The 24,733-nt window shown below is 37.9% G+C and overlaps 1 protein-coding gene across 4 annotated transcripts in view; it reads left to right on the forward strand.

Moving 5' to 3' along the window:
* nAChRalpha3 (nicotinic Acetylcholine Receptor alpha3) overlaps positions 1-24,733 on the forward strand; it is a 515,737-nt gene that overhangs the window by 436,216 nt on the left and 54,788 nt on the right. For all 4 annotated transcript variants that reach the window (XR_010953203.1, XM_067785642.1, XM_067785641.1 and 1 more), the window contains exons 7-8: positions 5,839-6,007; positions 22,689-22,825. Coding sequence is in view for 3 of the 4 variants with exons in the window: in XM_067785642.1 (XP_067641743.1) it covers positions 5,839-6,007; positions 22,689-22,825 (306 nt within the window). In the remaining variant the exon portion in view is untranslated. The remainder of the gene's footprint in view (positions 1-5,838; positions 6,008-22,688; positions 22,826-24,733) is intronic.

The following is a 24,733-nucleotide window of genomic DNA, read 5'->3' on the forward strand; positions in this document are numbered from 1 at the left end:
CCCTTTTGTTTGAGCATGTCCTATGGAGAGAGGTAGTGTCGGACTGGTCCTCTTTATACCCCTAAGGGTACTGTCAAACAAATCCTTTTTGTAATGTTCGACACGTCCTCTTTGTACCCCTACGGGTACTGTCGCACAGATATTTTCTTTTCTGTTCCACACTTCCTCTTTGTACCCCTATGGGAAGTTTCCGACAGGACCTTTTTGTATTCATACGGGTGTATCGGACATATCCTCTTCGTACCGCTATAGCCACTGTCACACAAGTCTCTTTTGTTTGCATATGGGAACTGTTGGACAAGTCCTCTTTCTACCCGTACGGAATTTCTTACGGATTTCAACATTTTTTTAACTCTAAAACAATATATTAAATTTTTTTTTGCATTGGTGTTGTAGAATTATAAAAGCAAAACAAATATTACGATAATGGAACATATGATCCTAGTATTTTAGGTTCGGTAAATAATGCTATTCAATCACATTTTATTTATTTCGTAGCTGTTTGTTTTTTTTTTTTTCAATTGGCTACATAAATCGCAAACTGACTGATGCCAAATATTCCCAAAAGGGACTAGAGGGGATCAATTATACCCCATTGTGGGTAAAAGAGATTAATCGCAGACCGCTCTCCTTAGGAATTATCGCATGATTTTTTGCAGATTTGTGCTCCTAGATGCTGCCTACATGTATTTATGTAAAATATTATCTTTGCTGTTAACGTCTCTGTTTACATGTGTGGCTGCATGCTTTACTGTTGTTGTGCATTTCTTTACTAGCAGCACAGTGATGTATCGAAATGCTAATATTTGCTACAATATATTCGCTACTTTCTCGAAAATGATCTGGATGAGAATGTAAGGACTGGCGTAATATACGTCATTTTTTGCTCTGCTACCTGGGTGGTACCATTCAGGAAAATATTTTGAAGTTGCCACCTATATTTTCTTTTTTGTTTTATTAGAAAAGTCAATAAGAATACCAAATTTTATATTATTTCCGTCATTTCATACAACAAGTATAATGTGTAGCTTTTATTTATTTTATAACTGAGAAGTTTAATGAGGTTGCCACCTTTTTTAAAATCGTATATTAAATCGGATGTCATTATAGGTAAGAAACTTTAAATTATTTCCGTCGTCTTAAACGCAATTATATCCTTTATCAAGAACAAATAATTTTTAGTGGAGTTGCCAATTCGCCATAACCCTCACATATCGTATTATTATGTTATATACAAATAAATATATCTCTTCGAACACTAGTGAGCCGGTTGTAATTTCCACCGAACAATATATTTCGTAATTTTTTGTAAAAATAATGTTTATATTTGATTAATTATATAGAATATTTTATTATGGCAAAACTCTTAACCGATAAGCTAACGGTAAGCTTAACCAGTATGCTGAGTATGTGCGTCACACAGATCGTGGTTAATTCGAAAAAACGTGGAACTTCGAGACTACATCGGTATAATTTTTGGACCTTTTCGGGATTGTTTAAGAATTATAACGAAAGTATCCCAGAATGACTTGGGACAGTCTCTATACTATGTCGGGACTGTTTTCGTAATAATCTCTAGACTTGTAGGAATGATTCCGATAATATTTCGGGATAGTTTTGAGGTGTTTGAAAGATTATTTTGGGAGTATCTTCGAATTATATAGGGATTGTTTTTGGGATAATTCGGGAACTATTTTGAGCTAAACTCAGGAATATTTTAGAATTACTTTCTGTGGTATTGCGTGACCTTTTCGAACTCAATTCCAAATTACTTTCCTGATGATTTCAGAATTTTCCCGGTAACAATTTCGTATTATACTGGCACTCTTTTTGATATCGAGATGATTTTCCAGCAAGAACAAAACAAATATCAGCTTCCATAAACCTGTGAACGAAGTCAAATTAAAGCTTTCAAACTTTTTCCTTTAATTTATTGGTTTTTTCTCCAAAGCATCAAGCAAATGATCAAATAAGCACTAAATAATATTAATAGAAAAAAATATCAAGCCAATGAACTAATTGGAAATAAAATTAATGACCTCAATCGCATAGATGTGTGACTGTATGGGGAAAAAAGTGAATATGTCAAAATGAAGCTAAGTAGATCCCAACATAGATTGACATATGCAAGCAATAAACGCTAGAAACAGACTTGACCATGTCAAAGTTATTAGGGTTAAGAGATACAAGTAGAAGAAGAAGAGTATAAAGGTACCCACACACGCACAACTAGCACACATACAAACATACATTTACACACTTTCAAGCAAAAACACACACTCACTCAAATTCAATATCAAGCAGACCTTGTGTCAATTGAAGCAGTCGAAGACAATACAAAGCTTTTGAGGTTATCGAATAGCAAACAATACAATTGCGAAAACAAAAATAGCTTAGCACTCAGACAACAATAAACAACCTAAAGCAAAAAATCTGAAACATAATAGAACGAACAACAACACAGAAGAACAAAAACCGTAGGCAGCGCGCTTGGTCTATTCTAGGTAACGACCTTCTACCCAAAACGAAAAAAAATACAACAATAAATCATTTGGCGAAAAGTTGAAGGGATTAAATAACAAAAAGAGGAAAATCTGTGAAAAAGATTGTTTATGCGAGCCTAAAAGGATAGCGAGCTCAAAGGCACCGCCAACAAGACAAGCGTGGAAGTCAAGTAATCTATTGAATGAAAGGAAGAAGAAGAGCAAAATAAAAGACGAAGATAAAAAAAATCAAACTTAAGCAAAATATGCGAGTGACTCCTTTTTTCTTCGAAAATAGCGCACTTGTGACAAATGCGATATCGGTTGTTGTTGTTGTTGTTGTCGTTGCTTGTGGTGCGCGACACAGCGGCTATTGATATCCCATGGTGCCAATAAATATTTCATTTTTTTTTGGTCATTGTTCACCTCGGTGGCATATAACATTTATATTTTGCGTTACATTTGTTGAGGTGAACAAATTTCTTTTGTATGTATGTAAGCACTTGATCGTACACACATATATACAGACTTACATCTTTGTAATAGCCAAATATATTTTCTTGAACTTTTTTTAGTCCTTCTTATTTTTCCCCAAAATAGTTTAGACTTTTGTTGCGTTTTTTTTTTTGCATTCCTTGTTTTTTCCCATTTGTTTATTATTGTTCTTGTGATTGCTTTATTGCATTTATTGAATAAAACAAAATTGTATGAATATTTTTGTCCAAATAACAAAGCAATTGAAAATGCGCATGATTATATGCAGGTCTTCGTTTTTGACTGACCTTGGAAAACCTATTTTCATTATAGTGTATAAAATTAAGATTTAGTTGTATTTTATTACATCATATATGTTGTTTATAATATTTTTCAACTTAAAAATTAATTCTAGTTTGAAATAGTGAAATGTTCTATTATCATCTGGTGTTTTATGAGTTACGTGACAAAGAGTTCTTGGCTTTAATTTATGTGGAATCATGTTGAGATCATATGAAGTTTTGTTTACGATGCTACAGCAATTTTTTGATCTAATATAATAATTCATGTTACTCAATTGATTCCATGGTGTGACTTCAAACGATATGGCGTGATATCGTCACGATTTTGAGATTTTAAATTTTTTTTGTAGGCTGTGACAAACAATTTATTGATTTGATTTAGTTTTATGCGGCTTCAGGCTTTGTGACTGGACTAAATTTTGCCATCATGTGATGTTTTATCTAAGATGTGACAAACAATTTCTTGACCTGTTTGAAACGGATTGACCTCATCAAAATTAACGATTTCATATCACAGACGACACGACTTGACATAATTTTTTAATCATGTGGTGTTTTATGTAGGATATTCCAATAATTGGATATGTTTAAGTAAACCCATGGTTTGGCAGGTTATGTGATGTAATTTTGTGCCTTGATCTAATTTTTGACGTGAGTTAATTAAACTTATGATTTAATATTAGACCTATAATTTGATACAATTTTGTGCTCCTATATAACGCTTGACAAAAATTTTCCCCCACCTGATTCAGTTCAATGTAACTAAATTAAACCCATGATGTAATATCAGTTTAAGTTACGTGATATTATTTTGTGATCATATGACATTTTACGTGAGACGTGACAAACAATTTCTTGAGCTCTTTGAATTTGATATGACTTAATAAAGCCTATAGTGTGACTAAGTAGACCCGTAGTGTGATATCAGGCCACATGGCGAGACGGAAAAGCAATTTCTTAACCTTGCTTAGTTTGATGTGACTTAAATTAGCCAATGACGTAATATCAGAAGACCATGTGACATGATACATTAACTTTGTGATCATAAGATGTTTTTATGTTAAACAAGCAATTTCTTGGCCTGTTACAGTTTGAAGAGGCTTAAGTAAGCACATTTCTGTCAAAGAAGTATTTTTATAACAAATTCACCTAGAAGCTTAAGTCACAGCTTCGTCTAACTAATGAAATTATTAAATTTTCCTTTTCACACAGAGCCATTTTCTTCCTAAACGACCTTCGATACGCAGCCCCAAATATTACGCTATGTAGAAGAAATAGTTAAAACTTTGCTTTTTTGGTGTTTTTCTAGTTACTGTAAATTATTGAAAAAAAAAATTATTTTTAATTGTTATTTGTTACATTGACAATAAAACTTGGCATTCGATAAAACAATTATGAGATTGTTAAGAGTTTGTATTTGTATGGAAGATTGAGTGCAACAAGGGCTTTGAAAAACAGATTAGTTAATTAGCTCTCTATTTGAAATTGATATTGAATTGTTGATGTAACATAATTAAACTCATGACGCTGTTATCACGAGAAGACGAATAATGTTCCTAAGGCCTCTCATCATAACAAATCGTTCCCGAGATGGTCGGGCTTGCTACCAGAACGTACCGGATCTGCATCCGGCGAAGGACCATCAACATCGATAACACTCCCCACGGGCTTCGGGGAGTGTCCTTATTGCTACAACAACAACTACAACAAGGCCTCTCATCATAACTACACTTATGTAATTCTCGGAATCTCGGACGGTGCTTAGAAAATATGGGATAGCACTTGGTGTGTTCTAGAGGAAATTTCTTCGGAAGACACACATGTGTTGGTCAAAGCACCAAATTACTGAAGCAGTCAAAGAAGGCAGTGGCCAACCACATGCAAACAATCGACAGATTATCTCAGCTGAAGCAAATTACTTTTAGTCCAATAATCCCGAAGGGTTTAATGTTGGATTAAGTGGGTTTAAGGCCTAAAATTATTATATCCATAAAAGCACACAAAGCTACTCACATGCGCACATATATATTTAAGTTATTAAAGTTATTACTTTGAGCAACAAAGTAAAAGACACTTGAATTAAGGCCTCTAAAAACAAATAATAAAGTGCCTACTCAAGCAGCATAAGCAAATTTTGAGCAGAAATAAAATACGAATTTCCACCCTTATAAGTGATTGATAAAGTGAAAAGTTTTATTTTTGTTTACACAAAATTTGTCAAGCAGTTGACAATTGTAAGGCAAACAACGCATGAAATCAAAAATATAAACGAAAGAAAATGCAAACAGTAAAATGCCACAACAACTTGCTGCCAGCATTTTGCATAAGTATTAGTGTGTTGTGGGCAATTTGAATAAATAGACATAAGTAAAGGCTTAACTTTTACAATATATATAATAAATTTGGAAGAATTATTTATTTCAAATTATATGAGCTGAGAGTTTGTAAACATTTGATTCTACGTATGTAGAATTTTTTTCAATAGTTTCTTATACATTTCTATTTTAAATACTTATATTTTATATTGAAGTTTTTGCACACTCTTTTGATTGTTTCTCTTTCCATTTATTTACTTACAGCAATGAAAAATTCTATACGTGTTGCGATGAACCGTATTTGGATATAACATTTAATATCACAATGCGCCGCAAGACGCTCTTCTATACGGTCAATCTCATTATACCCTGTATGGGTATTAGTTTTTTAACAATATTAGTTTTTTACCTGCCATCGGACAGCGGCGAAAAGGTATGTAGCGAATTCTTTATGTATATATATATGTGGTAATAAATATTAAATAACAATATAATTTTTGTTTATTAAAATTTTTTCGTGGTTGTTTGATATGATTCGACATTATATGATGTGATATCGAACGATGTTTTTTGATATTTTATGAGTGACATGGTAAGAAATTGAATCTTATGATAAGATTTTATTGGTGAGATACACCGTGAAATGACATTATATGATGTGATATGTGAGTCAATGGTACACTACGATATTGTAACGAATATTAGCAGCACTAAGCGATTCTATCATCTCCAAGCCGATGATAAGCAGTGACTCAAGTCACATCAATAATTCAGTCATTATGAGTACACATATGTACGTATACGCAGGAAGAAACAACGCACAAACACATGCAGATATCTTATCTGAGATATGTAATATAATTGTGGAAGTGTCGCTCAAAAAGACACTCGCATATGATAGCTATACATGTACATCTGTAGTTATAATTATAACAGATAACCAACTAGTAAATTTTATAAATGGAAGCGCCTAGAAGATGCAACGAGGAAATCAAAGAGTATAAAAGGCAACCACGGTAGAGGCGCTGCAATCAGGTTCGATTAAGCACGCTATCTGTCGAGCAATAGCAGTATTATTTTGAAAATCAGTTGTAGTGTTATTGTAAAGAACTTTAATATAGGCCACTTTGAGTTATTAAATATTGGAGTTATTCATTCAACAGTTTAGTGATTCGAACTTAGCAGAAGATTGCAAATAAAAGGATTTGCAGTAAGTTCGTTACAATTGGTGTCAGAAGAGGAATTGTTGAATAAATTCCAGAGTTGCAGAGCATAACAGGGACATGGCGAAGTTAAGTGAATTAAGGATCCAGCAACTGAAAAAGGAGTTGGAAGCCAGTGGATTGAATACAACCGGGAATAAACTCGAACTTCAGGCAAGACTACGAGAGGCAATGGAAGCAAAAGGAATTAACGTGGAAGAGTATGTGTTTCATCTTGATGGCGACGAGACAATAACAAAAATTGAGGAGAAAAACGAAACACCGCAGACAATGGCGAACACAGACTTGAACACAATATTAGCTGCAATATCTGCACAAACGTCGACAGTAACATCCAAGATGGAAACTCAACTGGAATCGCAGGAGATACGTATAACATCCAAGATGGAAGCACAGAAGACATATATGGCATCTCAACTGGAATCGCAGGAGACACGTTTAACATCCAAGATGGAAGAACAGAAGACATATATGGCATCTCAACTGGAATCGTAGGAGAACCGTATAACATCGAAGACTGAAGCACAAGAGGCATGAATATCCGAAATGTCGGCACAAATATCAGCGCAGATTTCTGTACAGCTGGAAGAGTAAGAAGTACGTATTTCTTCAAAGATGGAGGCGCAAGACACAAAAATTTTGCAACTTGAGAACAAAATCTATGCCGAGATTGAAACATTGCGAGGTCATATACAGGAGTTGCAACTAAATAGCCCAGCAGTTTCTACGAGTAATCCAAAGGTAAAAACACCATCTTTTGACGGCTCTGTTCCTTTCCAGGTGTTTAAGATTCCAACAATGTGGGTGCTCGTAAACGCAGAGCTGAAGGAGATGAGCAAGTCTCCAAGTCCACTCAATCGTTAAACTAAAGAGAGTCAGCCACAAGGGGCGACAGCTGGCTCCCTCAATTGAATGTCCCATAAGCTCTATCTCGCAAATTGGAAGAAGGTCAAGCAATCTTACTGTCGGAGGGCATGTGGATGGAAAGGAACGTTTACTGACTGTAGATATGGGTGCATCTCATTCCATCATTCGAGCGGATTTAGTCAACAAGAAGATAAGACCATTGCATGGAGCAAGATTACGTACAGCCACTGGAGAAGACTCCACGGTTCTAGGTGAAGTAGCATGTGAAGTCGCAATTGGGAACGTCACGGTAATACACAATTTTATAGTGGCAGAGATTGTTGATGAAATCATAATTGGAGTGGACTTCTTAATCGACCAAGGCATCAAGATCGATATGCAAAGCAAGATGATGCCATATAAGAACATGGATGTGCCACTTAATTTCGGCTACGAGAGAGGCTACAGCAGTAAGCGAGTGCTGGTGAAAGATAGTCAGCAAATACCACCAAAATCCGAGGCAGTCATCTGGGCAAAGGTTGATGGAGATTGTGGGACAAACAAATTGTGGGTTGTCGAGGCAGCAAACAAATCAACACCGAAACTACAGATGCACAATTTTTATAGCTTCTCTCACAGCTCATGCGCGTGTGTTTGTGAGCGACACTTCCACAATTATATTGCATATCTCAGATAAAATATCTGCATGTGTTTGTGCGTTGCTTCACCGCTGCGTGTACATACATATGTGTAAACATAATGATTGAATTATTAATGTGTATCAAGTCACTGCTTTGCATCCGCTTAGAGATGGCAGTACCCCTTAGTGTTGCTAATATTCGTAACAATATGATATAACTTGGTATAATAAGATATCTATTGATGTGATTTGATTTGATTGATATGATAAGATACAGTCAGTCGACATCAAAGTTTGGAAGGAGATGAAGGGGGAGACCTACACAGGGTTGAGAGATAAAACTGGATTCTACTTAATGATGAAATAATAACGTACAATATTGGATCGAATGATGTTCTTTGCTGTTACACAGAGTGAAATGAATTTGTTAGATATATGTGATATTATATTACCGCTTAGTGGAATATCATCATATTGCGGGTGTAACTTCAAAACGCCCTATATACAATTATTTCTCAAGAACGACCTATTTCAAAATGTGTCTAAAAAACACCTGTTATCTTAATTCATATTCTGATTCATATTCATTGCATGATGCCCTTTCTCAGATTTGGTTTCTACACGACATATTACAAGATGAGATCATATCCAATGGCGTGAAATCATTTTATATGATATAATTTTGATTAAGTGATATGATATGACTGCTGCGTGGATTACCACTCTATCTCGGTTGTTATTTGCTTCATTTTCATATTTCATTCGACCTTAATAGGGCATGGGTTTTAACTTTTTCGAGTGCAAATCATTTTACATTCAAAAGTATACCACTACGTATGAGTAATTAAAAACCAATCGGCATTTTGTATGTGATGAGCGCTGGAAATCATAACGAAGCAGCTTTGAATATGCAAATAAACCAAAATATCAAAAAACAACACATTGTGGTCAGCACGATTACGCCATGACATGAATTTCGTTACATTAAATCACAGTTTACTGATATCGAAAATGAAACCGCAAAAGCCGCACTTCACAAAAACTTGTTTATAAACGTTTATCGTACTAAAATATTCAATCTAATTTTGAAATAATTATAAAATATTAATCTACCGAAGCTGTGAGTGGGTTAGTGTAGAAATTTTCCGATTTATTTATTACCATACACATCGACAATAAACTAATGAAGAGGAAGTTAGTTGCAATGCCGCGATTACAAATTTTATAGCGCTCGTAATATATGCGGAGTTATGTAGGAGGAAGCGCTTATGATTTATTATATATGCTTTCACTAGGAAATCCATGACGTTCAATTTGATTTATTGCTGATCACAAACGTCCATATTTAAATTTTTCGTTTCTTCATAACTTTCACAAAGCGTTAAAAACTTCTTTAAATTTCTCCAACGCATACAGACCCAAAAGCAAACCTTCACAAAAGGACAAGCAATGACATTTGCGCACACACACGTTGGTTGCTGCATTTACGAACACACATGTGCCTCTGTGTATATATCTGTATGAGTGCTTACTACACTCTTGGCATGTGTCAAAATATGCTGAATTCCATGCATGTTGGCCAAGTCACAACAGCAAAGAGCTCGACATAGCGAAAGAGTTTCATTTTATGGCCCACGATTGTGCGGCCACATGCAAACACCATTCATACTTATGCCCGAGCACATATGCCACTTGTGTGCACCTAGGACCAAACACGTACATACATTCATATAGCATACGAGGATTTTTTTTTTTTTTTTTTTTTGTGAAAAATTTAGTGGCGCATGCACCCCAAAAATGTTGTGACAATCAAGACCAATCTCAATGAGTCGCTGTTGACTATTTGGGTAGCCACTTCTTCACATGTGTGAAGTTGTGCCCTTTTGCATAATTGAGGTTACGGTCGCAAAGTGAACTGCGGATGTTGGTGGTTCTGTTGTGTTGCTCGGTGTATTTTCTGTGTCTGAATTTCTCATACGCACTCACTGACTCAAAATTTTGTTGGCGTTTAATTGAGCGCATTGCGTAAAGTTGGTTGACTGCAGTTAATATTTTTAATGCGTAAGTGGGTGAGGCAATATTGTTGAAGGAAATGGCATGGAGATAAGAAGAGGACGGAGGTTGATTGACAGTTATGAATTTTTACCATTTTCTGTATACAATGCCAACCGCCGTGACAGCGTGCTACGCTCACCATACCGAACATCGTGGGTTCAATTCCCGGCAAAGCAACATCAAAAATTTTGAGAATAAGTTTTTTTCAATTAGAAAAATATTGTGTAAAACGTTCGTCCCTTAACAGTGATTTGGCAAACATTTCTTCTGTATTATTTCCATGGAAAGCTTCGCAGCAAAAATTCATCAGGTTTACAGACACCTTTCAGATTCGGCATGAAACATGCAGGTCCTGCTCCGCCAATTCGTAGAAAGTATCTAAGAGTAGTACGGCGAAAAATGGAAGGGAAACTGGGCCCAAATCTTCTCCTGATTGGCATGCTTTATTGGGGAATACAGTTTGTAAGGCAAGACAAAGCAAGGGAAGGCAAAGAAGGGTTTGTTATAGGTATGTTATCGAATTGTTATCGAAGTTTTATATATTTTTTATCGATAACAAGGTTTATAAATTTTTCATAGATATATCAATTTGTTGTAAGTTTATCGACTATTTAATAGAATTTTATCGATATATTAAAGTATTAGAAGATTTATGGATATGTTATCAACAACTTATCGATTTTCTATCAGGTTATTGAAAAGTTTTCAAAAAATTGTCAATCTGTTATCAAACAGTTATTGATTTGTTATTGATTTATTATAAGGAGCTTGGCGGTTGTTTACTGAAAAATTATCGATAGATTTATTATCAAAAATCTAAGCAGGCATCCGCGAAAGAGTGTTACGAGTCTACTAGGTTCAGGAAGTCTTTCTTAGAATATTTTACTTTATTCGGCTACCTGAAGAGTGTGGATGGCAATTTGGCTATAAGCGCTGAGTAATATCTAAACATTCGCATAGAGATTTACTCCCCGGATATGTTGCTTGCGGCCCGCCCACGAAGAATAATATTCACTCCCTTTGGGAAAAGCCAACTAACAGGGCCCATTTATTCGTTTAAGCCCTACAAGTTTCCGTAGCCCAATGACATAATTAATACGTAAATTCAGAAATCTTTGAGGAGCTTTCGCATCTACACCAGCTGTCCAAGGTTTGGCTATGTTCCCATGTCTCTGAAACTCTCACGCCTTCACCAAAGGCTCAATATCAATCAGCCTGCCTTCGTTCCTTTTAGTCAGCAGGTCGGTTGCTGCCAAAAATTTAAACTGCTCGATCACTACTGCTCAATCACTTTCTAGAAAAGAATGATTATAAACTAACAACCGATACCAACAAGTTGCTTTATTGATTTCTTATCGTGCCATCAATTTTATAGTGAAAATTTATCGGTTTGTGTTTCATAAAAAATCGATGAGTTTTTGTTAACAAATAGGTATCAAATATGGAATCCTCCCATAAGAAACTAATCGATAATTTTTTATAACAAATTGATACTTTTTCATAAGATTACGATCCCTTTCGAAAAATAGTTGATAACGTTTTCACAATAAATTGGAAACTTTCAGATAACAATCATATAATTTGTCGATAACTCATCGATAACTTTTGTTACAGATAGCTAATTCAAAAAACTTCGATAATAAATAGGTAACTTGTTCATAACACTACTATAACACCCATTCATTTCCTTTCCGTTTCTTTACTTCAGTTGACGTTTATCTAATTTCATTGCCAAGCCACATATACAACAACAGGTATATTTTCCGATCTTATGCCACAGTGTAGTGACTACGCTTACGCTTACATTCTGTATTCCCCCATACTGTTAGCAAAGATGTTTACGTGCCAAGCAAGTGTCCATGTTTGATGTGTTGTTGTTTTGAAGACAGTTTTTTCATTACAAATCACAGAAAATTTCTAAAAAAAAAACATCAATTTATTCAATTTCCAATTCAATGACATAATTGAAGTATATTTTGTCAATTTTCTGTTCATTGCTTTTTACTAATGCGTTGACATGTGCTGACGATGGCAAACAAAAAGTTAGCTTGCGCAGATATACAGCGGCGAACAAAAAAATAGCAATAGCGTCCGCCGTGGTGTGGCAGAAGCCTGCTCCGCTTACCACATCAAGGATTCTGGGCTCAACTCCCGGGCAAAGTAACATGAAACTTTTGAAAAAAGTTTTTTCAATCAGAAAAAAAATCTAGTCGGGGTCGACTTTCGGAAGTGATTTGGGAAACCCTCAGTCTAAGATCATCTGCTTTGCAGATGGCGTTCGGATTTGGCATAAAAATGTAGGTCCCGTCCCGCCAATGTGTAGAAAAAATTAAAAGAGGCAGGACGCAGGCCAGCAGGAAAAGGAGCTCGGCTTAAATTTCCTCGGAGGTAAATCGCATTCAGTTAATTTTTATCAAATTTTGTCAATTAAATATTTTTTAAGATCGCGGCCTAACAATAATTTTTTATCGTTATTATTGTTATGATAAATTTTTTCTTAACTGAAAAAATTTTTAAATTAGAATAGAAGAAAGAAAAAATGTAGACAACTGCCAACGCTCGTTGTATAGATCCATTTCGGGAACTGCTAAATTCCTTCATCGGCAACGTTTAGGCGCCGCTGCTATAACCATTCAGCCATCACAGCGGTTTTTTGTTTGTCTTCATTAATCTGTTGCAGAATGGATGTGAAAATTGGAATTTTTTGTTTTAATTTGCGATATTTTAAGAAAAGAGATTTTTGAATTTTTTAACTTAAAATATGTAAGCCAGTCCCAACAAAATTTCAAGAAAATTCAAAAAATTTAGAGAACTTTACGAAGATTCCAAGCATACATATTTTTGAGTGTGTGCTTTTTTAGCCCAATCAATTTTTGTTCTGCAAAATATAAGTAAAATATCTACCAAAACTCGCATTGCTTTTTGACAGTTATTTTTGCGAAGGCTGTTTCAGATTTTCTACCAAATAATAAAAATGGACGGAAAATCCAAAACATCCCGCAAAAAAAAATTTCCAAAACTCAATGCTTTGTTAGGCCAGAGTTGATTGGGCTAAAAAAAATTGAATACTCAGACAAATTCAGAGAACTCCGAATGAAAAGTTCGAAATTTTCCAAAAATGTTTCCCAATTTTCGCAAAACACGTTTTTGACAGTGGTTTCTATAGTTTCAGTCACCAAATTCATAGAATTTTTTTCTTCTTCAACAATAGGAAAAAACTTTAAGTGACGAAATTTGATAAAAATTGCTACTGCAATTTTTCTGTTCACTGCTGTATGCATAAAAAAAATTATCAAAAATCTCAAACCTATCACATTTTTTCTATATATCATCGGGTAATTTATTTTATCAATCACGCAATCATTTATTTGCTCACAAATATTCAATAAATTTGAATCGGTCGTAATTAATCTATACCACATTTATATGTACATTATGAGGTGGGTTTGGTCAAAGGCTGAGGTATGCTCAAGTCAATCCAGAGTCGGATGGAAGTCCCACTTCCCCCACCTAAATAAATACACAGTAAATTAGTGTTTTTATTTCGAACACACACACACACGCGGCTCTCAGGCTAAAATATCCACAACCTTGAATCCAGGAGAGAGAGAGAGATGTTCACTAGGTAGTGTCGCTGACAATATAGTGTAACCCAAGGACGACGGCTCTCCACAGATAGAGGGAGATAGAGTACTAGCTAAGCGGTGGCTGAGATGGTGAAGACGACGGTGGCTCTCGCTAAGGGGTGCTAACGGCGGTAGTAATGACGGCGGTAGTTAGGATCACGCCCGAAGAGAGATTACTGGGTGACGGTGGCTCTCACCAAATAGCTATGATGACGGTGGTGGCTAGACTTCGGGATGGGATGTCCAAGGATCGGGATGGCGATGATGTTGTACCTAGGGCGAAGTGTGTATTAGTATGAGGCTAACTAACTACAATATATTGGCTCGGGTATTCGGCTAGGGTAGTAGGGGAGTTTGTCCCGCCGCAGGCGTTGGGAAGTGTTCCCCTCTTACCTGAGCCGTGTATACGTGCATTACCCTTCCTCTGAGTAATAGGGGGGGTGAGCCCCGTCTTACTCAGAGGAGGTGATAGCAAAATATTAGGGTTGCCCAACAGGCCGCGTGGGGGAAGTACCATCGGCAGAACCGACCTTGTAACTTTACCCCCCTCGACACAAAGGGAGTCCCTGGAATATGGGTAAGGCTGCCCAATAGGCCTGGGAGAAGTACCATCGGCAGAACCGACCTTGTAACTTTACCCCCCGTCGACCCAAAGGGAGCCCCTACAATGTATTTATATTGGCTCGGGCAGTCTGCCAGGGTAGTGGGGAAATCCGCCCCGCCACTGGCGTTGGGACGGGTTTCCTTCCTACCCGAGAAGGCTGCTCGTGCATTACCTTTCCGATGAGTAATAAGGGGTGTAAATCCCGTCTTACTCACCGGAAATGTGGGTAAATCTGCGGGGTGTCCGATAAGCAGGGGGGCGTACCATCGGTGGAACCGACCTAAAAACGCACCCTCCTAACTCAAAGGGCACCCCTTGTCGACCGCCAGTGGCGGCCGACACGCACTTCACTTACCTACGGCGAAGTGTGCCTGGTGTATTCCGGCCAATCATTTTATTCATAGGTAACTATGAACACGTTGGGAATTATGCTCGCATTGTCGCGCACAGCGCGCCACGAATGAAAATTCCCAAGCATTGTGCGTTCACCATCGCTGGCTTGCTTTGTGCTTGCGCGATGGTTGTTGGGCCGGTATGTATGTATGTATATATGTATGTCGGTACATACACTACTAGGGGTGGGCAGTAAATGGAAAATATGATGTTAGGGGTGGGCGCAAAATAGGAAATAGATATTGTGGCGTAGCATTTGCTACGTTACAGTCCCCCTCCTACTTCGGCGGACGAAAGGTTGAGGTATTCTAGGGTTTTTGCGCGGAGGCCTGAACTACCATGGGCAGAGCCCAGGTATGTTTTATCATCGGTTGAATCCGATGGCTCGGCCGACATGTGTGTATATGTGTTCGTTGATGTTTTTATTATTATGATTGATTGATTTTTTTTTTTCTTCTTTTTTCAACAATAATGTGTACATTTCATTTGTGTTTAAATTTACATTGCAAGTAGAAATTCATTTTAAATTTACATTTCAAGATTAAGGTATATACATATGTACATTTTTATATTACAATTTCAATTTACATTTCAAAATTAAGGTATTTACATTTCATGTATAGAAAACTTATCAAACTAGGTCGGATATTGCTTCTCCTCAGCCAGCGAATCGTACCATCTTGTAGTGTTCTTTCAGCTTGATTATGGCGTGATCTTCGTCCACCCTACGCGCCGTGTTACACCCTTTTTGCGATTTAGCCATAGTCCGGGCAAAGAAGTCTGGGCGTGGTTTCCATTAATAGTATCGTGTGGCTCTCGGTTTGGTGCATACGGTATAGTGTCACCAGCGGTTGGTTTGTCGCATACGATGGCGTTTAGATGGCCGGCTATTAATGGCGGGTTCCAGAATATTTTAGCGTCCAGTATTCGTGGCTTATTTGCGGGCCACGGTACTGCGTCGAATGGAGGCGGTTCTTCGGGCATGGCATATTTCGTTCGTGCTTCTCTCGGCCCAACGAAGTTGCGGTTACAATTTATTTCGGCGGTTGATTTGTGTTGGGTCGTATTTATGGCGAACGCTTTTTCTGGTAATTCCCGTTGCCAGTTCCGATGGGCTTGTTTCGTACGTTGTGCCACCCTTGTTTTGATAACGCGATTAACGCGTTCGGTAGGATTTTTGTGGGGGGCACACGGTTTGGTAAATCGGTGGGTGATGTTATGATCCTTCAGGATCGTTGCCGGAGCGTTCGTGACGAGTTGCTCACCATTGTTGCTGAGGAGGATGGCCGGGTAATAACTTTGTTTTAGTGTTGTGTTGTGTATGTGTTCTGCGGCAGTGTTTGGCCCTTTTAGGTGTGTGGGTGCTTTTTGATGTGTTTCTATGAGCTCTAGGTTGTCTATCTTTTGCTCTTCTTTGAGGTGTTCCGCTTCTCTTATGTAATGCAGGGTTACGGATGCGTTTGCTTTGGTTGCACCGGCTGTGGTAAGGGGCTTTCCATCCAGTGAGACGGTAACGTTGCGCTTTGCCAAAAAGTCCATACCCAGGATAACACTCTCGGCCAAATTAGGGATAACAGACACCAACGTACTGGCTGTTTGATCATTGTATTTGACCTTGACCGGGTAGGAGTGGGTGCTCGCAATGCACGATTGGTCAGCGAGTTGCACGTTGCGACGATTGGATAACGGTGGAATCTTTCGTCGTTCCAGATGCCTTCTTACGGCTTCATTGATGTATGTCACGGTGGCCCCCGTGTCGATCAGGGCGCGGCACATCAATCCTTCGATGGACACCTGTATGTAAAAACGTCCGTCGTTCCCCATCCCTTTGGCTGCGGATGATAATAGTGCGGGTGTTATCGGATTATTTCGGTTCATTCCGTAGCATGCACAATCCCTGGAGAGCGTTCCGTCTCTGCCGCATCTAGAACAAAAAAATCGTATTTTGTTGTTGCAATGGGAGCGGCGGTGGCCGCTTTTCTTGCATCGCCAGCAGGTGTTTCTTGCATCGTAACGGTCAGTAAGTGTGGATAGGGAGTTTGTTATTTGATCATTTGATCCAGCTCCTCGATTATTACTGTGCTTAAGCTATCTGCTAACAGTCGGCTCTGTTTGGCTTCTTCGCTTCGCAGCAGTTCGTACTCGTCGGTGAGCTCCATAAGCTGCTCTATCGTTCGGAACTCGCCCGCTTCACAAAAAGTCGATACTCCACCCGTAGTCCGTCATATATGCGTTCTAGATGATCTTCTTTGCACAAAGTCGGGTCGCGGCGAATCATCGTCTGGAGGGCGAGGATATAGTCCTTGGCATTTTCTCTGCTCGTCTGTTTTCTTTGGCGGATAGCGTCCTCTAGCTGACTAATGTGTCGCTTCGGCAAAAAGAATTTTCCGGCTTCGGAGCGGAAGTCAGCCCATGTGTGTAGTTGTTGTTTTCGCAGGCGGAACCATTGAAGGGCTTTGCCACGCAGTATCTCTGGAAGGGTTGGGAGGAGTTGATCTGGCTTAATCAGATAGCATTCTGTCAGTTCCTCAATCCTTTCCAGGAAGTCGTATAATGTGTCGCCTCCAGCGTAATGTACATCCCAGCGGCGGACTGTATTCATGACCTCCGTGTTACTTATGCCGCTCTGCTCGCGCTGGAGGGATATTGTTTTGATTGTGACGGCCGGCGTGGTGTTTTGCGTAGATGTGACTGGCCGGGCCTCTTCGGCGGCGATCTCCATCTCTACCTCTCTCAAAAGATTTTCTGTTGACTTACGCTTTCGTTGGTCTCGGACGTATGCGCTGAGTGTGCTGCGCAATTCGGCGACGGTATGTCCTTCGGTGTAGATTCGGTAGCGTTTGCATTCTTCGATTAGCCTCTCCTTCTTCAGCAGGTAAATCCAGCTTAGAGAGTCGACGTTGAGCGTGGTGGTGGTTTCGCTTATCTTTGTGTCAATTGTTGGTTGTGTGTTCGGTGAACCCGTTCCTACAGTGTTGGTGCTCTCGATGGTTTTGGCACAGTCGCCTGAGGAGACGGGTCCCTGCTCGGGCGCCATTTATGAGGTGGGTTTGGTCAAAGGCTGAGGTATGCTCAAGTCAATCTAGAGTCGGATGGAGGTCCCACTTCCCCCACCTAAATAAATACACAGTAAATTAGTGTTTTTATTTCGAACACACACACACACGCGGCTCTCAGGCTAAAATATCCACAACCTTGAATCCAGGAGAGAGAGAGAGATGTTCACTAGGTAGTGTCGCTGACAATATAGTGTAACTCAAGGACGATGGCTCTCCACAGATAGAGGGAGATAGAGTGCTAGCTAAGCGGTGGCTGAGATGGTGAAGACGTCGGTGGCTCTCGCTAAGGGGTGCTAACGGCGGTAGTAATGACGGCGGTAGTTAGGGGGGGGGGGGGGGGGGGGTGAATCCCGTCTTACTCAGAGGAGATGATAGCAAAATATTAGGGTTGCCCAACAGTCCGCGGGGGGGAAGTACCATCGGCAGAACCGACCTTGTAACTTTACCCCCCTCGACACAAAGGGAGTCCCTGGAATATGGGTAAGGCTGCCTAATAGGCCTGGAGAGAAGTACCATCGGCAGAACCGACCTTGTAACTTTACCCCCCGTCGACCCAAAGGGAGCCCCTACAATGTATTTATATTGGCTCGGGCAGTCTGCCAGGGTAGTGGGGAAATCCGCCCCGCCACTGGCGTTGGGACGGGTTTCCTTCCTACCCGAGAAGGTTGCTCGTGCATTACCTTTCCGATGAGTAATAAGGGGTGTAAATCCCGCCTTACTCACCGGAAATGTGGGTAAACCTGCGGGGTGTCCGATAAGCAGGGGGGCGTACCATCGGTGGAACCGACCTTGTAACGCACCCTCCTAACTCAAAGGGCACCCCTTGTCGACCGCCAGTGGCGGCCGACACGCACTTCACTTACCTACGGCGAAGTGTGCCTGGTGTATTCCGGCCAATCATTTTATTCATAGGTAACTATGAACACGTTGGGAATTATGCTCGCATTGTCGCGCACAGCGCGCCACGAATGAAAATTCCCAAGCATTGTGCGTTCACCATCGCTGGCTTGCTTCGTGCTTGCGCGATGGTTGTTGGGCCGGTATGTATGTATATATGTATGTCGGTACATACACTACTAGGGGTGGGCAGTAAATGGAAAATATGATGTTAGGGATGGGCGCAAAATAGGAAATAGATATTGTGGCGTAGCATTTGCTACGTTACAACATGCATAAGTAGGCACTAGCGTATGCATGTAGGGATGTGCATGTAAAAGGATGATTTATCTAGATGATTTTATTATCTAGATTTTAATATTATTAAAATTTTAATATTTAAAAAAAAAACTCGGCATCCAGTCCATGTGAAACTTGACGTGTAAGCAAGTTCTTTTATTTAGTAGTAGCCACAGCCAAAACTGTGACATCGGCAGTGACTCAACCATAATTGTAATTGTAAATGTAACTTTTCTTATTTCCATAACTGCGACTGAAAATAAAAAAATGTGCCGCTTTCCAATGTTGCTCTTAAAAAATGTCCTAATTTCTTGCTTATGATTGCATAAAAAATTTTTATTGTGTCTCTGAACTGATTGCAATCAATGATTGCAACTGGATTGTAGATTGAAATAATTGTTCATCAGAAAAATAATTTCACAGTCAGATCGATTGCTGCCAGTTCACTGTAAATTGCTCTTATTACAATCATATAAGAACAAACTATTTTGTCTGCACACGGAAAAATAGCGCAATCAGTTATTGTTTAAAAAAAAACTTATTAGTATTCTTTAAATATCTGCTTTAGAGCAAATTCTGCGAATCTTAAATTATTATCAAATAAGCCTGAATTAAAAGTAAATTCATCTATATGTTTATTTTGAAGATAGTTACAGATCACTAAAGGCCCATATTTCAAATATTGGGGTAGCATTTGTTTGTTCCTTAAGAGATTATTTAGGAAAAATATCGCGCTTGTGCTCGACAGTGGTCCGATATGTTTTTATGTTTTTTTTTTTACTCGCTAAGGCCAATTTTTTATTACTTTCGAATCAAAGTGGAACTTTTCAGTCACAAAAGAATTACCAATTTATCAGAAAATTATAATGTCAAAAGGTTCTCAAAATATTCACAAATCTTTTCGAAATTAATCCTGGAAACAATCTCGCACGTTTTCAAACGAGCAGAGTTAGTGAAGGAATGCAATCAGCCCAGAATGCAATCCGCGCTGGCTCATTCCTGGACTAACACTTTTAGATTGCAGCCTTTATTCCTTTTTATTTTGAAATAATGCATAAATTTGTTTACGCATAATTCCTTTTTGTTAGTCCGAACTAATTATGCCTTTTTGTATTCTTCCTGTAGAGTAAAAAAATTTAAAGGAATGATAATATTGAAAAGCAAAAACAATGTAAAGGATTGCGGAATGCATTCCTCCGAGTATTGTAGTCCATTGAATGCAAACCATGGTTTAAAAAAGATAGGAATAAAAAAGAAACAGTTTGTCGGGAATGCAAATCGGAATAATGACTAAAATAATTTACTCATTATTCCGGAGTATTAAAACAAATTTGCAATCCTCTGTGGCTGCAATAAAAGAAATAATTATTCCAAATTGAATGCATTCCTTAATAACTCTGCAAACTAGTTCGAAAAGTTTTTTGTTTATTTTAATTTTCCTCTGTTCCGTTCGTATTCGAAGGACTGCTGGCTTTGTGGCGCTCTGTGATAGACTCGCTGAAGATGCTGCATTGTAGCACCACAACGCGTAGGATACAAGAGGAAAGCATTGTTTTTGCTTTAAAAAAATTGTCCGTAGCAATAATAAAATATATTCACACACTTACATCATAGTCACATAATAAAACCGGTGGCTCCGTCTCATACTAAATAGTATCAAAATGAGCCCGAAAGTATCCCGTAAATAGCAGAAATTATTTAGTCTTTTGCTGCTCACATTCTCAAATGTCCATATTACTGAAGTGTTTTATTTAAAACTTTAATAAAAATGAACCTTCTATGTTCTCACGTACCACATGCGATTGTCTCAAGACCTTTGCCCACGATAATGTCATCGACAAGCTATCAGTTTTTAATCCATTTAAGATCGAGGTGTTTTCGACCAGGGATAATCGAGCTATCGATTCGTTCTCGCATTGCTACAAATTTTTTATCGATAAAAAACGCTATCGGCGAATTATCGGTCTCTATCGAACATGTTACCATTTCTCTGAACTGACAAAACAGGAGAGTGACAGATTAAAGTCAAGATTAACATGAGTAAGGCAGCTAAAAGCATTAAAGTCAGAGCCCAAGGCTTAAAAGGCTTTGGCCATTGTTTTGGCTTCTTTGTGAGCGCAAGGTTGTTTTAAAGTTTGAGCTCGTGTTTGGTAACACGTCGTCTGACCTTTTCAATGGAAAGATGGTCGACAAAAAACACTCGGGCACAGGCTTGAGACATTGAAGTACCTCAGAAGATCACGCTCTTTTCTTTAAGGCCGTATCTGGATTCGATCTGGCAGTAAGTTTTTTCTCTCGGAAGATGACTATCTCGATAATCTTTTCATTTAGTCTGTTGTAGCTTATATGCAGAATTTCGAAGTGCAATGAGTAACGCCTTTACTCTGGAGACGAAGAAAAATCCGACGTAGTTGGTAGCAGGATGCATTGAGCGTATCTGCTATGGTGGTGTCATTGCTTGGATCAGAAAATCCAGCAAAGTAGGATAGACCTAGACAAGAATTGCATTAAGATGATTAATCAGTCGTAAGTATTTTGTATTGGCGTTCAGGGTACATTGTATTGCGGGCGAGGAGCTGATGCTGCCGTTAAAGCGGCTGGTTGTCCACATTCTTTCTGTCCATATTTTAAAGATAATAGGAGCTTTCTTTGCAGATTAACCTTACAAACTGTTTGGATGGTCTAAGCTTTTAGTAGACATAAGCGAGCGCTAAGCGGCAAACCGTGGAGTGTTCTTTATCGTGAAAGGCAAGAAGCTATGGAGTTTTAGAGACCGAAGACGCAGTAGTAACAGTATATTGGTTCGAAACTAGGTTCATTACCCAGCGCATGAAGAGTGGTCCCGCTTAAAAGATCTGCTCAAAGAAATACATATTTCGTATGCTGTATAGTGAGTTTATCAGTGTCATATTAAGGCGATAACGCGAATCACCCCGAAATGTATAATCGGCCGTCGTGGAAGGCGATGTTTACTTCTTACAGAAATACATCCAATCGCTACCCAGCGAACTCAGCTTCTAACTTATTTCTCGATCCGTGTTTTAAAGTTATAAATAGGAGACAGGAGCTTGGTAATTTTTTTTTTCGGACGCTGTAGCAGCGCACGACTCTTAAGCGGCCCGATGATATATTATCATATTTTTGTCGATATCTTTCAGCACTTTTTGTTGGGTAGCTAAAAGATAACGCAATCCTATTTTACTACACATCTACATACAAAGGATCCAACATTGCTGTTATTTCAGTTGTTGTTCTTTTGTCGCAGCTGTTTATCCAAATTGAATTTTTTTGTATGCGACATTAAGTGCTACAATCATTTGTAGCATCAATTTCGCCTATTACCATCATTATTATTTGTTAGCTTTAATTTAGATGGAAAATTGGGCTACACATACATATACACATAGTGACAATATAATAAAATACGTCTAGTATAATATATGACTACATGTGTTTTATTTAATGTTTTACTTTGTTTCGTCTCAATTACAGGTCTCATTAAGCATATCCATTTTACTGTCACTGACTGTGTTCTTTTTGTTGTTGGCCGAAATTATTCCACCAACGTCATTAGTTGTGCCGCTATTAGGGAAATTTGTGCTATTCACAATGATATTGGACACATTCAGGTGAGTTGAATTTTTTGTACTTTTTAAAATTGTGTATGTACAGCAGCGAGGAAAAAAATAGCAATGGCAAATTTTTCAAATTCGCAAATTCTTCTTTTTTTATTTGTAGTATACTCGTATTAAGGAAAAACTCCTGTGTAATTTTGTAACTGAAGCTATGCAAACCCAACTCAAAAAAATTTTCGAAAGTTTTGAACTTTTCACTTGAAGCTCTCTGAGTTGTTTCAGTATACAGTTTTGTGCTCAATCGATTTTATTCCAACAAACTACAAATTCGTATTTTGATGATATTTTTTCCGAAGAGTGTTTAAAATTTTCATCCATACAAAGTGTGAATACTTTTGTTAGGAAAATCTGAAACCCACTTCAAAAAAAAAATTTCAAAAAATCAGTGCGAATTTTGACATACCTGCAACATCGTTTATTTAAACGGTTTTTATTTGCATAGCTTGACTTGACAAGCTGGTTGGTTGGCTGGCTAGCACGAATTTTGTAATTGAAATTTTAGTAACTTCCCGATAAGCTACAGGCTTGAAACTTGGAATATAGTTCAGAACCCGATGACAATGCAATAATAAGAAAAAACTCCGATAGGTGGCGCAAGGATCGAGATATTCAAAAAAATCTTATTTGTGGTCCGATTTGGCTATTATTTGGAACACATAATACATAAAAGAATAGAAAGAGACATATGAAAAAATCGCCGCTAGGTGGCGCAAGGATCGAGATATTCAAAAAATCGTTTTTGTGGTCCGATTTGGCTCATATTTGGTATACGTAATACATACATGAATCATGAAAAGAAAGCGGCCTGTGAAAAAAATGCCGCTAGGTGGCGCAAGGATCGAGATATTAAAAAAAAAACGTATTTGTGGTCCGATTTGGTCCATATTTGGAACACATAAAACATACGTGAATAGAAAGCGACCTATGATGTCCGATTTGGCTCATATTTGGAACAAATATTACACACAGTCCGGTAGAAGTGACATCAAAATAGTTTGCAGTTCGAGGGGGGACAAGCATACGTGGCGTAGATTCGAGTAAAGTCTTTGGAAGGATTATGTATTGAGGACTTAGATTGTAACAAATTGTCAGGAAAGAGTCCTTGTAATAATGAGTCACTAAATGAACTAAATAGAAAGAGAAATAACAGGCAATTAAATAAAGACTAAAGATTTTAAAATAAAATAATTAAAAAAAAATTGTTTAAGTTAAACGGTTTTATTGAAAACAATACTTACATGAAGTAATAATAATATTAAAAGCTAGAAAATAATTAGGTAGGTCCTAGGTACTAGTCATCACACCCCTCATCAATCTAGGGCGTTGATCAGACAATTACATAAAGGCATTGGACGTGTCAAATTTCTATTGATAGTCATATATAAGACCAACAGAACCTTAATAAGGTTATGCTACTCCTCACATTTTTAGAAATTTCACGTGTCCAACGCTTTTATGTAATTGTCTGATCAACGCCCTAGATTGATGAAGAGTGTGATGACTATTACCTAGGACCTACCTAATTATTTTCTAGCTTTTACAATTATTATTACTTCATGTAAATATTGTGTTTGATAAAACCGTTTAACTTAAACAATTTTTTTTAATAATATTATTTCAGACTAAAATTGGTTGGGCTACAAAACTGCATACTCAAAGAAGTTCAGAGAACTTCAAAAAAAGTTCTAAATTTTCTAGAATTTTCAAATTTTGCAAGAAAGTTTATGTGATTTGTTTGCATAGTTTCAAATTCAAATTTAATTTTTTTTTTCTTAAAATATTAAAGATCAAAATAGAAATAGAAATGAAAAAAAATTTCCACTGTCATTTTTTTGTTCCCTACTGTACTAACATGCGTACAGATACATAAGTAAATATGAACGGTGATAAGTTATTAAAAAA

The sequence above is a fragment of the Eurosta solidaginis genome, chromosome 4 (assembly GCF_040869045.1).
Source record: "Eurosta solidaginis isolate ZX-2024a chromosome 4, ASM4086904v1, whole genome shotgun sequence".
NCBI lineage: Eukaryota > Metazoa > Arthropoda > Insecta > Diptera > Tephritidae > Eurosta > Eurosta solidaginis.